The 15202-nt window shown below is 41.5% G+C and overlaps 2 protein-coding genes across 3 annotated transcripts; both read right to left on the bottom strand.

Moving 5' to 3' along the window:
• Positions 1-5611: 5611 nt before the first annotated feature.
• LOC310871714 (dynein axonemal assembly factor 1-like) lies at positions 5612-6517 on the bottom strand (the record flags this gene model as incomplete). The annotated part of the gene is made up of 1 exon (XM_083783354.1): positions 5612-6517. One exon carries the CDS (start codon positions 6515-6517, stop codon positions 5612-5614), a length of 906 nt encoding a protein of 301 aa, XP_083639480.1.
• Positions 6518-8889: 2372 nt separating this feature from the next.
• LOC310871584 (uncharacterized protein) lies at positions 8890-14168 on the bottom strand. Of its 2 annotated transcripts, none has more exons than XM_083783191.1 (2): positions 14049-14168; positions 8890-12345 (listed from the first exon to the last, which is right to left on the bottom strand). In XM_083783191.1, the coding sequence occupies exon 2, from the start codon at positions 12322-12324 to the stop codon at positions 10843-10845; it is 1482 nt and encodes a 493-aa protein (XP_083639317.1). In that variant the 5' UTR covers positions 12325-12345; positions 14049-14168; the 3' UTR covers positions 8890-10842. The 2 variants fall into 2 exon arrangements, with proteins under 2 accessions (XP_083639317.1, XP_083639318.1); XM_083783192.1 differs by having other exon boundaries at positions 8890-12330; positions 14049-14122.
• Positions 14169-15202: the final 1034 nt, after the last annotated feature.

The raw sequence follows: 15202 nt of genomic DNA on the forward strand, positions 1-15202 counted from the left end.
ATATAGGGAGCTCTCCTGGCTGCAGCTCACTCTTCTCTCTGTCCTCCCTGCAACCAGGGCTGCCACCTGGCTCAAGGGCCTAACCCACCTTTTGTTAAGTTATGTTTACAGGTATACATTTTTCTTACAACTGATGTTTTTTTTCTTTTTTTTTCTTCACAACCTCAGCTGTTACATACTTTCACAGGATATATAAATTATACACTCATACACACAAACAACTTCACATACATTTACAAGTATTAAAAAAAAAAAAAAAAAACTAAATAAATAAATAAAATAAAATACAGGTATATAGCGAGACAAAAACGACAGAGCGTCGACTACAATGGGAGGTAAACAATACTGAGAACAGACATGACGAGATGGAGGAAGGCGTATGGGCACACCAGAAGGTCTGAAGAGAAGTGTATTTGTTGACTTGTTACTTGGGGTTCCGAAACCTGCTACCTCATTAGTAGAGGCAGTACAGGACTCCACCTTTTACTAAATATGTTTGGTTGAAGCCTCAGGGCATATGTAATTTGTTCCATATGGTAGATGTCCCATATTTTTTCCACCCACATACTATATGTTGGTGGGGCTGGTTTTACCCATTTAATTGTAATGCATTTGATGGCTGCTGTAAGCAGCACATGCAATAAATATATTTTGGCTCTACTCTCCAGACCTTCCGGTATCATTCCCAACAACATTACTATGGGATCCTCTGGGATGTTTTGACCAAAAACTTATTTTAGTGCTTCAGAAACCTCTCTCCAGAATGGTCTCAATTTGGGGCATGTCCAAAATATATGAGTATGATTCCCAATATGTGCTCCGCAGTCCCTCCAGCATCTATTTGAGTGATTTGGGCCCATTTTGGCCACTATTTGAGGCGTTCTGAAAAATCTAGATATTACTTTCCATTTAAATTCTCTCCAAGTATTCGAGTTGGTTACCAGATGCGCTTCACTACATACCTCTTCCCATGTATCCGTTGTTACTTCTATACCTAATTCAGCCTCCCATTTCTCTTTTATATACAGTGTATTATTCGGGCAAAGGTCCAAGAAGACTTGGTAGAATTCTTTGATTACCTTGCCAGCACCAAATTCTAATTTGAGCAACAACTCCTCAATAGGTCATGGCTCTCTCCCAGTCCTTATGTTTTGTTAGAAAGTCTCTCAGTTGCAGATATCTGAAAAGACTTGTCCTTGGGAGCCCGAATTCAGTCTGTATCTGTTCGAATGATTTAAGACCATCCTTATTAACTAATTGGTGTATGCTAGTAAGGCCGAATTCCGTCCAATTCCTGAATCCTACATCCAATTGAGCTGGTATGAACTCCTTCATGTAACCAATATGTGTTAGCGAGGAGATCTGTTTACGTAGTCCAAATGAAGTTTTTATTTTTCTCCATATTTTTAAGTAACTCTAGTCCACTCACTCACTCATTTGGATCTCTTTCAGTGGGGTATCTAGGAAAGGCACAACGTGAAGCGGTTGCGAACAGAGGCTTTTTTCAATATTTAACCATCTAGTATCCTCAGTTTCCTGGAGCATAGTGTCTCAGATTTGGGAGTTTCAGTCCTCCATCCTCCTTAGATAACTGTTTAAGTTATGTTTTGAACCAGTTAATACAACATGTACACACCACTCTCCATACATCCATACACTGCACACATTGCTGATAACTGATATCCTCACATCCGACACTTCATTATTTTGCTATGCTTTATTTACTTTAATATAATAAATATAATTACAAAACGTTATACTCTTGTGTGGACTCCCTGTTTTTGCCATGCATCCCCTAGTGCATGACAGTCTGACTGCTAATAATGTTTGTAGCAGTTTGAACCTCAACACAGTAAGGTAAACAGCTTACTGTTCTCTGTCATATTACTCACTGTTGATTCATTGTTGTTTTTTCCTCCAATGCCCAGTTTGGGTGTACCCCATAGGGATGATTTGATAGGCTGAGCACGGAGTGCAGTACCACTGAACTGAGGATAAAAGTGAGGAGTGCGGACAATCTATATCATTCGAACGATCAGACACTTCCTCATCCGCTGGAAGCTGAGCCATTGGCTGGAAGGAGCGCCGTGGCTTGCTATTGGGTGAGTTAATTGTAGAGGGGGCGAGGATTTACTATTCTGTGCCTATCGGGTCGCAACTCGGACAGGGCTGAGTCGGCTCAAGCAAACTTCGCAACGTTCGACATGGCAGCTTGCTCGCTTTAGCTCGCTCGGTGGTGTCTCTCGTGGCTCAAGTTCGGATGTTGGGCCCGGTGGGTAGATGCGTGCAGGGTTAAAGGACCACTTCACCACTTTTCAACCTATCTTCATATAATAGCTCCTCACTAATAATCATGATAAAATGGCACGATTTCTTTCTACTCAGTCTGTGTCTCATAAGAGGGCTTTGGGCAGTTTAGAAACCGTCTTCCAGAGACATCATTAGGCAGATTATTTTTTAAACAAGATTTTTTTACAACAATGTTTAGATTTTCAGTATCGTGAGAACGATGGCTTCCATTTTCGCTTTTCAGGAATAGAAAGCCTGCAGTTTTTATTAGCTTGTATTCCCCATCGATGATGTCACTGGAAGACGGTTTCTGAACTGCCCACAGCCCTCCTATGAGACACAGAGTAGAAAAGAATTGCGCCATATTTTCATGATTATTAGTGAGGACCTATGAAGATAGGTTGAAAAGTGGTGAAGTGGTCCTTTAACAATGAGAGGAATTACGAAGGTAGCCTACAAAGGATGCTTTGTTGTATTGACCCTGGCACTTTCCAAGATGTTTCGAGGTGACTATACTCAACTGTCTACTGCTGTCTGCTGCCATCACGCCTAAGTGTGCACTCTTTCTGTATATGTGCTGTTTGGCTGCTAGGAATAGCAGCATCTGGTTAATCCAGCTGAGTTGGGGGGGGGGGGGGGGGCATTGTACTGCTACAACTGCTGCTGAAAGACTGGGCTGACCTATAGCCACAGACTGAGGCAGAATAACACTGATCAAATCCACGGAAATAATCCCATAGGAGAACAGAGCATGGCCAGTGTCTACCAGAGGCTCTGTGCCACTCCTAGCAACTCCACCTTACTGGTTTGCTTGTCCGAACACGCAATTTAATTCTTACTTGGATGACAACAAACCTTGAAGACGGAAACTTGACTATTATCCTATACTGCAATCAAATTTTAACCCAGGCAATAAAAATGTTTCAAAATAAAGTACTATTCATGTTGTTACACTGCTTTTAGTGAATTTAAATTGCAAGATTTATATCCTACAAGGGACTTGAAAACCAATCATAGATAGATAGAAGCAAAACTTCTACTGCTTCTGTAAGACAGAAAGCCCATTTGGACAGATATTACACTTTGAGTTTCATGAAGCTCAAAGCCACCAGTAATGAGTGACCACAGGCTCTACATGTCAATAGAAAAAGGAAGACCACGTCCCAAGCCTCTTCTCTTTCTATTCACAAAAAAGCTATGGATTGGCACTTTAAGCAATTAGATGTAAGTAAGTAAAGTTTATTTGTAGAGCACCTTTCACAGACAATCACAGTCACAAAGTGCTTTAACAACAATAAAAGTAAAACAAGTCAATAATAATCAATAAAGAGTCAATAATAAAGTAAGACAAAAATAGAATAAAAATAAAACAATCAACATTTAACCAAGCCAGTGAAATTGAACAAGGAAGTCAAATAGGGCTATGCAAAGGCCTGTCTAAAAAGGTGAGTTTTTAACAGACCTTTAAAGATGTCCACAGAGGCCACAGTTCTTAAGTGGAAGGGGAGCTCATTCCATAGCCTAGGGCCCTAGGTTGAGAGGAACAACCAGCAAGGCCTGGGATGAGGTTCTCAGAGACCTTCTGGGCACATACAGTTGGAGCAGGTCAGACGGAAGGAGGTGCCTGCCTGGCCATGGTAGGGCTCTGTGTGTCATGACAATTAACTGGGAGCCAGTGTAAGGATCTCCTGGACCGGGTCAGCTCAGCTGTATTCTGGACCAGTTGCAGGCAGTCTTAACGAAGCTATAGAGTCGGGCTTAAAGTTCTCAGTCCTGGGGACTGATTTCAGTCCTGAGGATCTCATAGGGGTCATTTAATGAGATCAGTGCAGATTTGCAAAATAATCATTTTCAGTCTTGGGATTGTTTTTGGCTTTAAGCCGAGTGTGGTGTTCTCGTGCAGTGTAGAGAACTGTCACTAAACACCGAGTTAAACCGTAGCCAATGAAGACAGAGACTAAGTAAGATTTGACCATTTACTGTTGCTCTTCCTCATGACACAACAATACAAACATTCAGGGTTTGTTCTTAATTGACATCAAAAAGAAAGCAGGTGAGTAGCTAAATGACCTACACACACCAAGGTAATTCGCAGGATGCCCTACACCTGTGCACTCTAGACTACTATGCTCTGCAAACAGCAGCAAACATTGTTAAATAAATAACTTTCCTCTTACAAATAAACATGTACACAAATTCACAAAGTTATACAGAAAGTTAACTGAAATCAACACAACAACTTACGGCATTGCCTCTAAAATGCTTCCAAGTGGGTTAGATGGGATTCTAGGCTCACAGCTCTGAACAGCCTGTGATCTCTGTGCACGACTGCTGCATGAAAATGGTGCTGACATGAAGTGACTCATTAAATACAAAGAGTTTTCAAAATAAAAGCACTGGTAACCGCCTTCAAAATAAAGTACTCAAAGCCCTTCTAAGGTAAACAGAAATTCAACCACGTAGCCTACCAAGAATTAATATACAGAGAAATAGAACATTTGCCTTAAAGGCAACACACCCAGGTAAAAAGATAAATACAATAATCAAGATGTAATGACACACAAAATTAGTGAATAATCATTTCCAACTCTAGGATGAAATAACTGATCTTAGTTTGACAATGTTACGAAGGTGATAAAAACAAGTCTGAGACACAGAATTAACGTGCTTATGTAAAAGCATTGACTGTTTATTTTGTTTCTGGGGTTAGAGCATATGTTCTGTTTCAATGACCAAAGGCGTCAGCAACGTTTGCAACAACCCTACTTGAGGCAACAGTTAAAACTTCTGTTATGTCTGGATTAAATTGCAAAAGGTTGCTGGCCATCCACTTCCTGATGGCAGAAATACATTTGTGCAGTTATGCATCTTGCATCTTGTATGGTTTGAAAAACAATAATTGGATATGGTCAGCATAGCAATGATAAGACAATTCATGCTTATAATGGGGCATAAATGGGGCATAAGTATAAAGGGCAAACAGGAGTTTACTTAGCACAGAACGCTGTGGAACTCAGAGGAGTAGGGACCAACGGCCACGAGAAGATCCTGTCTGATAAATAGGAATGAAACCAATCTAGATGAAAGGCATTAGTCAATCTCCTCAAATACGGTGGGCTGGACTCTTGAAATCAGATCTGGGAATGCTCGCCATGCTCGCCATGCTCGCCATGCTAGGATCTAACAAGGAATTGGTGTCATTCATCTTGAACAGTAAATTCATGTCTCTGCCTTTGAGATTATTCTCTTGCTGCTGGCTAATTAACTCTTCTAATAATGACTTGAGTTTTCCCCTATCTTGTGGTTCTTCTGCGGACTCTCTCTATTTCTGTAGGAAATCATCATCCTCATTAGAATCCAGGCTATCCTGCACAGAAGCCTGTGATGAGCTCATATCCTGGATTTCGCTACACTCACTGGGATTCTGAGACCCTGGCGTATTGGAGGCCTCGGTCAGCCCTCTCTCTTCTAGCTCTTTGAGACGGCGTCTCTCCTCGTGTTTAGCGTGGATGGGTTTCAAGGCATCGATAGCATCTTGCATTCTCTTCCATTTTTGCATTTGCCATGACTCCTTCTCTTTGCGCTCGGCGTCCCGACCACCTGCGGCCCATGCCTCTGCACATGCTCTATCTACAGGGAGCACCGGAAGGTTATCAAGGAACTTGAGCTGTTTGATATGTACAGTCATCGTCTTCCTGTAGTTGGGGATGTTTTTCACCATGTCATTTCCCATCAGATTTAATACTCGCAACTGTGGCATGCACATAAACACAGACAAAATGTCTGGGTCCTTCAAAGAGTTGTGGGACAAGTCAAGATCACTGATGGAGGGACAATGTATCAAGTGTTCCACATCCGCCTTCATCTCAAGCTTATTGTGGGCAATACGCAGAGTATTCAGCTCAGGGAGGCAGGAGAGGTTCTCTATGGTTTGTATGAAATTGTTGTCAACATTCAGTGTGTAAAGTTTTCTCAGATTTTCAAGGTTTTCTAGCTTGGATATAAGGTTCTGATGCAGGAACAAGCTACGGAGCTCAGTCTGAGCCTGCAGGTTCTCAATGAGTCGCAGGCCATTGCTCTGCAGCCAAAGACATTTCAGTCCTGTATACTCATCTAAGTTCTCTATTTGGTCGAAACCTTTGAAGTGCAAGTATAATGTGTCATTCAGGTAAGGTGTCCTATAAAGTTTGTTTTTCTCGCAATGGTCCTTCAGAAATTCCTTGGTCATTCTTGGCCATGTATCTTTTATTCTTTTGCTGATACCTGAATTGTTTCTGTTGACTCCTGCCGTGGTCTGGTGTTTCTTGTTAATTGTGTCCTCTCTATCTATGGAAGGTGAATTGTTTACTACCTCGGCATCCCCAGCTTCAAGCAGTTGTTGACTTTCAGTTATACTGTTTCGTTGTAAATGGTCTGGGTTGACTCCTGTTGTGATCACCAGATTCATTGTGGCGTCCTTTCCATCTTCAGAAGAATTCTTTACATCCTCAGCATCTCTAGCATCAAGCAGTTGTTCAGGTGCCATTGTATTGTCCTGGTCTCTGTTGACCCTTCCCGTGTTTCACTATTTACATAATAGTTAAATCAGCTGTCTAAAGCACTTTATAGCTGTCTTTGTTGAGTCATCATTTGACATCATTCTTGCCCATATATGGAGGCCCAAATATCTCATTTTGACTGTTTGTATAATAATAATAATATCTCAAACTTATATAGTGCTTTTCTGAGTACCCAAAGACGCTTTACATGGGGGGGCTTTACAGAGGTAACAACACAAATAAAAACAGCTTTATTAGGGAAAAAAATAATAAACACTAAAAGCTATAAAAACATTAAAAGACAGTGAAAAGGGTTAGCTTAGTTCATTTGCACACAATGATAAAGATATACAGTTGAAAAAATATTGCAAAAATAATATAAATGTGCAGGTGCCATAAGAAACCCAAATGGCGTTATATTATACGATAAGTAAAGAAATAATAAATACATTTGCATCCTTGGCCTACTGGAACTTCAAACTGTTTGCGAGATTAAACAAGAGAGTGGAGAGAAAGAAAGAAAGAAAGAACACGAGAACAAGCCCTTAGTCTTCTCTGGTTAAATTTGGAATTCGCCTCCAGGCATCAATGTATCGGTATAGAAAAATGTCATGATGAATGAAAATGAAGATGCATGTGCCTGATTGTGTCTGATCTCACATGTAAAAATAATTTCTCAGACTGCACTGCTGCTACTGAATGAAAACAAGTTTCAACGTTCTTTTAACATTCTTAGATATTTTCAGAAAGCAGATCTGCATGAAACTTTGTGCGCATACTCCTGGTAAGTCTGTCCTCAAAATTGGCCTGAAGCTTATGAAGTCAGCCAGTACCATGTTTTCCCAATCTTACGGAAAGCAGTACTGCAGATGCAGACAGGCTTTGACAGGCTCCAAAATTTTCATCTGTAGCTCTCTTTGGATACGATACTGTGAAAATGGTTTTCTCCACCTGGGCTCGACCCATTTCGACCTATGCAGGAATATCCTGACAAACATGGAACCTCTTCTCAGAGCTAGCGGAGGGTGAGGATCCAAACGAGGCTAATAGGCTATAGGCCCATATTTGCCAGACAATATTTTCTACTATGTCTAAACCTCACACAAATCAGTACTCTCTGGAGTCATGTGATCAAGATGTATCAATAAGGGCGCCCCTCACTTCACACAGGTGTGATGTATGTTTCTTACTATGAATGACTTGCCTGCATGGGTTGCAAACCAGGCCTGGAGTGCACTTTTCTGGTTCTTTTTCCTTTATAATTATTTCTCCATGCAATTGCAGTGGCAGATAAGAATCTTCAATGTAATCATTGATTATTATTCATTATAAAGACACTCAAATCAATCTCAGACACTCACCCAGTGGTTTGCTCACATTTCAGCAGTCAAAGCAGTGTGCATTAATTACGAAAACATCATCCTACTCACTCCATGGAAGTGGAAGTGATGACAATCTGTCACGCATGCTTCATATAATAACCTCGAAAAACTAGTGTTGCCATAAGTGCCGTGGTGTCACGTGTAGTCCTTCATAAATATGCTATGTTTTGGTATCACAAGTGTGAACCCCCCCCCCCCCCACACACACACACACACACACACACACTTACAGCGAAGGTGGTTTCAGTTACTTCTCTGAAACAAGAGTTACACGGTCCTAAAGTAATTGTGAAACAAAATAAATGTACTTTTATTTATTTATGTATTTTTAAAAGCATATACTCTTGAATACTTTTTTATTTTCTTACTTGAGTAACATTTTGACAGAGCTACTTTTACTTGTAGTGGAGTAAATTTGACCAGGTCATATTTGTACTACTGGGGTTGAGTACTCTGTCCTCCTCTGCCCTCGTCCACTCCTCTACTCACCCATCTCATCTCACATAAATAATAACCCAAGTTAAAAGCCTAAACAAAACAAGAAGTAATAGTATTCAGCTCACCCCAAAAATGTTAACGGGCAAAATATTATCTTGGTAGAATTTTATAGTAATTTCCAAATCATTGCACAGCAAAAACATCAAATTTGTTTATTGCACAAATAAGCCAAGAAAAGCACATAGTGGATTAAGAAGTTTATTAAACAAGCCAAGCTTTAGGCAAGGGAAAGGGGCAAGTCTGATGTAAGAAGTTACAGGGCTGATTTTAAGGGATCTTGAATTTACATTTCTGAATGTAAAAGCAAACTAAATAAATTCTGTGGAATGCAAACAAGTCCATTCTTTACATGGGATATACTCAAATACATTAAAGCTTTAGACAATTAGAAACATAACGCATAACAACATAAAACACAGTTCAGTTCATAGAACCAGCATGTATTCCATGATATAAAAATTTGATCTTGACATCCAACCCATCAACCAGAACCTCGGGTAAGAATACAAGAAGATCCAGGTCAGTTTAACATCTGCACATTAGAAGCCTTACATAAGAGCACTTACAGAACAATTTACAATCAGGCGAGAGAGTTTACATCCACTTGGAGTGGATATACATACTGTGTGTGTGGGTGTGTGTGTGCATGTGTGTACACAAATATTCCGTTTTTAGATATGCAGTAATGGTAAATGGACAGTATAAGCACATTCTACTAACAATACAGCAGAGTCAAAGGTCAATGGCTGTAATGATGCTATATTTGGTGAGAACAATGACAATGGTTTCTGTGAAGTTGCATCATTCTTCATCAGATCATCTACCAATACATAAAATGAGTATTAAATAATTAACCTGGATTTGCAATTTGCATTTCTTCATGCCTTATACTGATTAAGTGACAATAATCCAGTTATCGGTTGAAAGCTACAGTAAAATATGTATGTTGCATCATCATAGACAATTTACACTTATAGAATTGGTAGTATTAGTAATATTATTATAATTGAAGGTACAGTATGAAAGCAGTTATGTTAACATATTGGCAGGCTATGTAAGCCATAGTAAGAGTTACAGTATTTTGATCGTTCATGAATTAACCATTCACGATTCATTGTTTTTCAGCTCATTGACTACATAGTTCTCCACTGCCATTGCCTCACTGACTGATGCATTGTTACCCTGCAGTTCTGTTTTATTTACACAGAGCATCGCCAGGCTGCACCTTTATAAACCCCACAGGTGCACCGTGCAAGCTAACTTTGACTGCCCTCTCCCACTGACATAAACAGAGAGGCAGGGAAGAGAGAGAACAATCTCCCAACTTTTAATCAAATATTAATATTAATCAATTAAACAAAACAAAGACTGGCCTTATCAAATGAATAATAATTCATTATTCTATATTTCTATAATCAACATAGCCATATATTTAATCATTGATAGTACTGCTTATTTTTTCTAGATGCTGTGTTTTTATCAGCCAGAGATTGGCACACGTTCTCACACAAGCTTCAGTGTTTAGACTAGACTCTAGTCTAAACACTGAAGTCACTCTAGTCACTAGAGTGACGCTCTAACAAATCCAGAGAGGATCTTGTTGTATCCTTTTCACAGAAAATCAGTTATCTAAATGTGATTTAAAGGGCCTATTTCCCCCATGGTCATGAAAAACTTCCAGCATTTCAGTGCAGTTCATGGGCTCTTTCTCTTCCAGGAAAGGGAACTGGCAGTGAAGGGCTTATGATTGGGCAGCTCACTGATCTAACTTAATTCTCAATTTAAATTTGGGGGGTTGCAATGGAGTCTGCCAGCTTTGTTGTGTCAGCCATGCACGTGCAGAGGCTACAATGCCTACATCTGGTGTAATAAACAATATAACAAACAAAAAAAGGAAAACTATATAACCACACATAATATAAAGTGTCCCAATGAGTGTGAACATACACAACCTGTTCTTTACTCTCGCCATTGTTGTGCTACTCTCGGAATAATGAAATAATCATTGTATGCACTGCAGTCTACATCCACCACCACCTACCCCACCCCGTTCACTTCATTGTCACTCCTCATCCATGCATCTGTTTTCGCTGTCTCACAACCCCATCCCTCCTCCAACGCCTCTTGTGTTTGTCTCAGTGCAACATCAGCATGTTGCTGTTCAGCAGCATCAGCACAGTGCTGGAGACCACAGTCAGAAGACCAAGGTGGCTTGTCCCCGGGCGCGGTGCCGCTCCCATGGGTCCTGGTACGTTCCTCTCCATGTATTTCTCAGAGTACACCATGTAGAGCTCCACACACCTCCTGGCCTTCAGTTGCTCAATCAGCACAGGGTAGCCGATCTCCACAATGCTGACTGTGTCTTCGTCATCATCATCGCTGACGTCTACTGAAGCCGGGGGCAGAGGCTTTACGCCAGGCCCCATTGCTGGTTGGGGGGTTATCGGTGCAGGGGTCAGGGGCTTATCCGTTGTGGAGCTGTTACTCTCTGATGTGTTGTTGCCATTAATCTCTGATGTGTTGTTGCCAACACTGTTGTCTGAGTCTGAGGCACCGATAGCAGTCGTTGTAGTGGTGGTAGTGGTAGTGGTGGTGGTGGTGGTGGTGGGTTCACTTTTCCTTTGTGGACTTTCTCCGGGTAGCAGATCTGTCCTCTTCATGCATGTTTCCATGTACTTGTCATATTTTACAGGGGGTGAGACAAATTTATAGTCCCTGCTGTAGTCGTTCTCGTCAGTGGACCTGGTGCCATATCGTTTGTACATGTAGTGGTTATAGTAATGCTCCTCTTCATGGCTGTTGAAGTGGAATGGTGGACGAGGGAACCTTCCCAGTCCATAGCCCAATGCCATCCCTGCCACAACCCCTGTTCCAGCTGCCAGCAATGCAGTGCGCCCAAACCCTCTGGATTGCTGAGAGGGATTATAACCCATCCCATGAACTGAGCGGGAAAATGGAGAACCACCAGCGTAACCATGACCCCCATATCCATAGCTGCCTCCATAGCCAGGGCTCATGATTTGGTTGTTGGGGTTGCGGTTCATGTATCCACCACCATAACCACCATATCCATGGCCTCCAGGATATGCAGCTCCACCACCATATCCACCATAGCCACCAGCTGGGTATTGGTTAGGGTAATATCCTCCTTGATTGGGGTATCCTGCTCTGCCTGGTTGATTTGGGTACCCACCTCCTGCTGGGTAGCCACCTTGGTTGGGGTATCCTCCTGCTGGGTAACCCCCTCGGTTAGGGTATCCTCCAGCGGGGTAGCCCCCTTGGTTGGGGTATCCTCCAGCGGGGTATCCCCCTTGGTTGGGGTATCCTCCAGCGGGGTAGCCCCCTTGGTTGGGGTATCCTCCAGCAGGGTTGCGCCCTTGGTTGGGGTAACCACCAGCGGGGTTGCCCCCTTGGTTGGGGTATCCTGCTGGAGGGGGCTGTTTGGGATAGGTAGATCCTTGGTTGGTTCGACTGGTGCCACGGTTGGAGTTGGAGGAGGAGCCTCCACCGCGGTTAGAGGTCTTCCCAAAGCCTCCTTTACCTCCCTTTGCCAGGGAGAAATGGGTGTGGCTCAAAAGCAAAGATAGGCACAGCACAGCTACTGTAGACAACTTCATTTTGCACTGCAGAGAGAAAACCTGGGAGGAGAGGGGATACAATATAAGATACCAATACTTGTGTACAGCCAGTTCATGTAGCTCATGTAAAGAAGTTTAAACCCAGTCCACACCAATGCAACTAGTTGCATAAATTACAGTGGTCTGGACTGACCAGTTGCAGACCATTTGGGGGTAATGGTTGCAAGTGTGGACTGGCCTTTAGGAGCAAGCATTTAATGTCCTGTAGTTCAGTGCTTCCCAAACTTTTCAATATCAAGGACCCCCAAATTGACACTAATTAGCCCTGCGGACCCCCATTTGAAAAGATATGCCAGGGAGCCCCATAAGAGAAGATTTTTACGGCTCTAGCAGTGATTCTCAACCCGTTTAATTTCAAGGACCCCCAGTTTCACATGCATTAGTCTACAGTCTACAGACATGCAGACTGTACAAATTGAACCAAATGGACCTGTAAGGGTTATATCCTCTAATAAAATTGCCCAAAAAGTATGATGGAAAAATCTGACAACAGGTGCACCGTGAAACGATACCCGGAGAGGCATGCGTTCCCAATAGGCCTTGTTCGGGCATCATTCCCATGCAAGGGGCATCAGCCTATAGCTTAAATATACCATTAACAGTAAACCTGAACAATGGACATAAGTCTCATAATATGAGCTACAGAGAAATGACGACTCATGCATGCAGCATGGGTATAGCTAAATAATGTACAGTATATGGCCTTGGTTTAACATCTGTGTTTTAGGCACATTTTCAGGGTGGAAATGACCAGCATAGTATAGGCTATAGTACCTCTTTACAGCATCAATAATTTAATATATAAACCTTAGTCACGTTCTCTGACATTATGTGCCAGGCAGGGAGTGATCAGAACTGTCACGGGGCCATATCTTTATAAATCACTTAATCTGCTGAAAAACACATCCACAGTAATTCATTAACACTATACTGGGAATGCCACAGGCCATCTATTGTAGGACCACTGGTGCAGCATAATGCCTGCAGCTTGCATACGGTAATTGGGGGCAGACAGCAGGCAATGCTGTTCTGTAGCCTATGTTGTCATAGCCTTCCAGTTGAGTCTGTTCATCAGACAAACCACGACGCACAAATACATTTATAATAATTTTACATCTAAACGACACTATAGGTCCCGTAGGACTACCCGTCCTATATAAAATAGGCTTCCTCTTTCAAAATGGCGCTATAGCCTACAGTATAATTCACAAGACACAACCATGTGCAAATGTACACTCATTTGTGTTCTGATTTGATTGTGTGAATAACGTTATATGTATGTTATATAGCCTATATATTGACGATATATTCTATAGCTATGGGCGATTTCTCTATGAAAGTGTGAAGCATCAAGCATGTGTGAGCACTTCAAAGAAAACAATTATTTTGTCAGCATATAGGTACGTAGTATACTAATAATAGCCTATAATAATAATAAATATGGGTATTGTTTTTCTCTAGGTAGCACTACTAGCACAGATAAAACACAAGAAAAGCCTGCATCCCTCGGGATTTAATAATGGGGGGTCGAGGAATCGTGTGGCGCAATGGTTTGGGCGTCTGTCCGTGTAACGGTCTGGTCTATTTCTGAAAGCACCTGCTCCTTTTAATCATGTTGATGTCGGAGACCACAAACACAACTATAGAATATGTTACGACCAACCTGTCAACAACAAACCACATGCAAAGATGAGTTTTCTTACCTTGTGTCCGGTGCAAAGTGCAGGTTGTTGTTAATTGTCTCCCCCGGCCTCCTCCGCCCTGTTGTGAACTGACCGCCTCACTGAATTAAACATCAAAGCAGCAGAGAGGGCGGAGCTTCATTCACAATTCCCAGACCCAGCAGATGACGTCATACGTTCTTGTGGAAATTGATATGTTGTTTAGGGTTTATAGTTGTGGAAAAACGTTTAAAATATAAGATATACAGCTTTATCATATGGTCCACAGACATTTGTTTGACATGGGGGGACAGATTATAGCTACATGCCACACTTTTTAGCTGGCTAATTGTTATTGTCTTACAATGAGTCTATTAAAAGATGTAATCTGATTTTTATAAGAGCAGTGAGGAGGTTTCAGGTTTGTTTTCGGTGTAGGTCTGACGTGTGGTATGCCCCCAGCAACACGGGTCAGAGTGGAAAGTCACGTGGGAACTGGGAACACTACAAGAGTAGAGTTTTAATTAGCCTGGCTGAGTGTCAAGAATGGTGACACAGAAGAACAGTTTGTGGAAGGCCTGGCTATATATATATATAGACGGCAGGCCTACGGGATTACAGTTGCACAGTCACAAGATGTGATGATGCCATATTTTTTAAATCGCCATTAGTCATTTTGTAAGCTAAAATATATTTTCCCTAACAAAGTTAAAATAAAATGGCATGACCAGATCAGATCCGAAGATAAACATCATTCATCATGAATAAATTGAGTATGGAAGACCCCAATTTAAGATAGCAGACCTGTACTGAACTGTACTTTCCTGTGCTTTTTGTGCAAAATCTCAACTACTGTTGAATTATGACGCCATCTGCTGGTCACAAATATAAAAAAGGCCATACAGTGGAGACAATCTAGTCATAACTGGGTCATTACAAAGGTTCAACCATAGAGTATATATCTTAAAAATGATTAAAAAAAAACATATATATATATACTCTAAGGGTTCAACACGGATCGTATATATTTTCGTTAGGAACCATAGCTAAACTAATATGCCATCATCAGTCACACTACGGTAGTCGAGATCAGAACACACTAAAGCATAAGGAGTCTCAGATCAGTAAATCTTGAATGGACTATAGTTGTATTGATTGGCTGCCTACATAGAAGATGTATTGTTCTTGTTGACATG

The sequence above is a fragment of the Protomyctophum parallelum genome (genome assembly GCF_964188405.1).
Source record: "Protomyctophum parallelum genome assembly, chromosome: 15".
Taxonomy (NCBI): domain Eukaryota; kingdom Metazoa; phylum Chordata; class Actinopteri; order Myctophiformes; family Myctophidae; genus Protomyctophum; species Protomyctophum parallelum.

Excerpts from the sequence above, each read along its gene's own strand:
- LOC310871584 (XM_083783191.1), bottom strand. The coding sequence starts at position 12,324 with ATGAAGTTGTCTACAGTAGCTGTGCTGTGCCTATCTTTGCTTTTGAGC.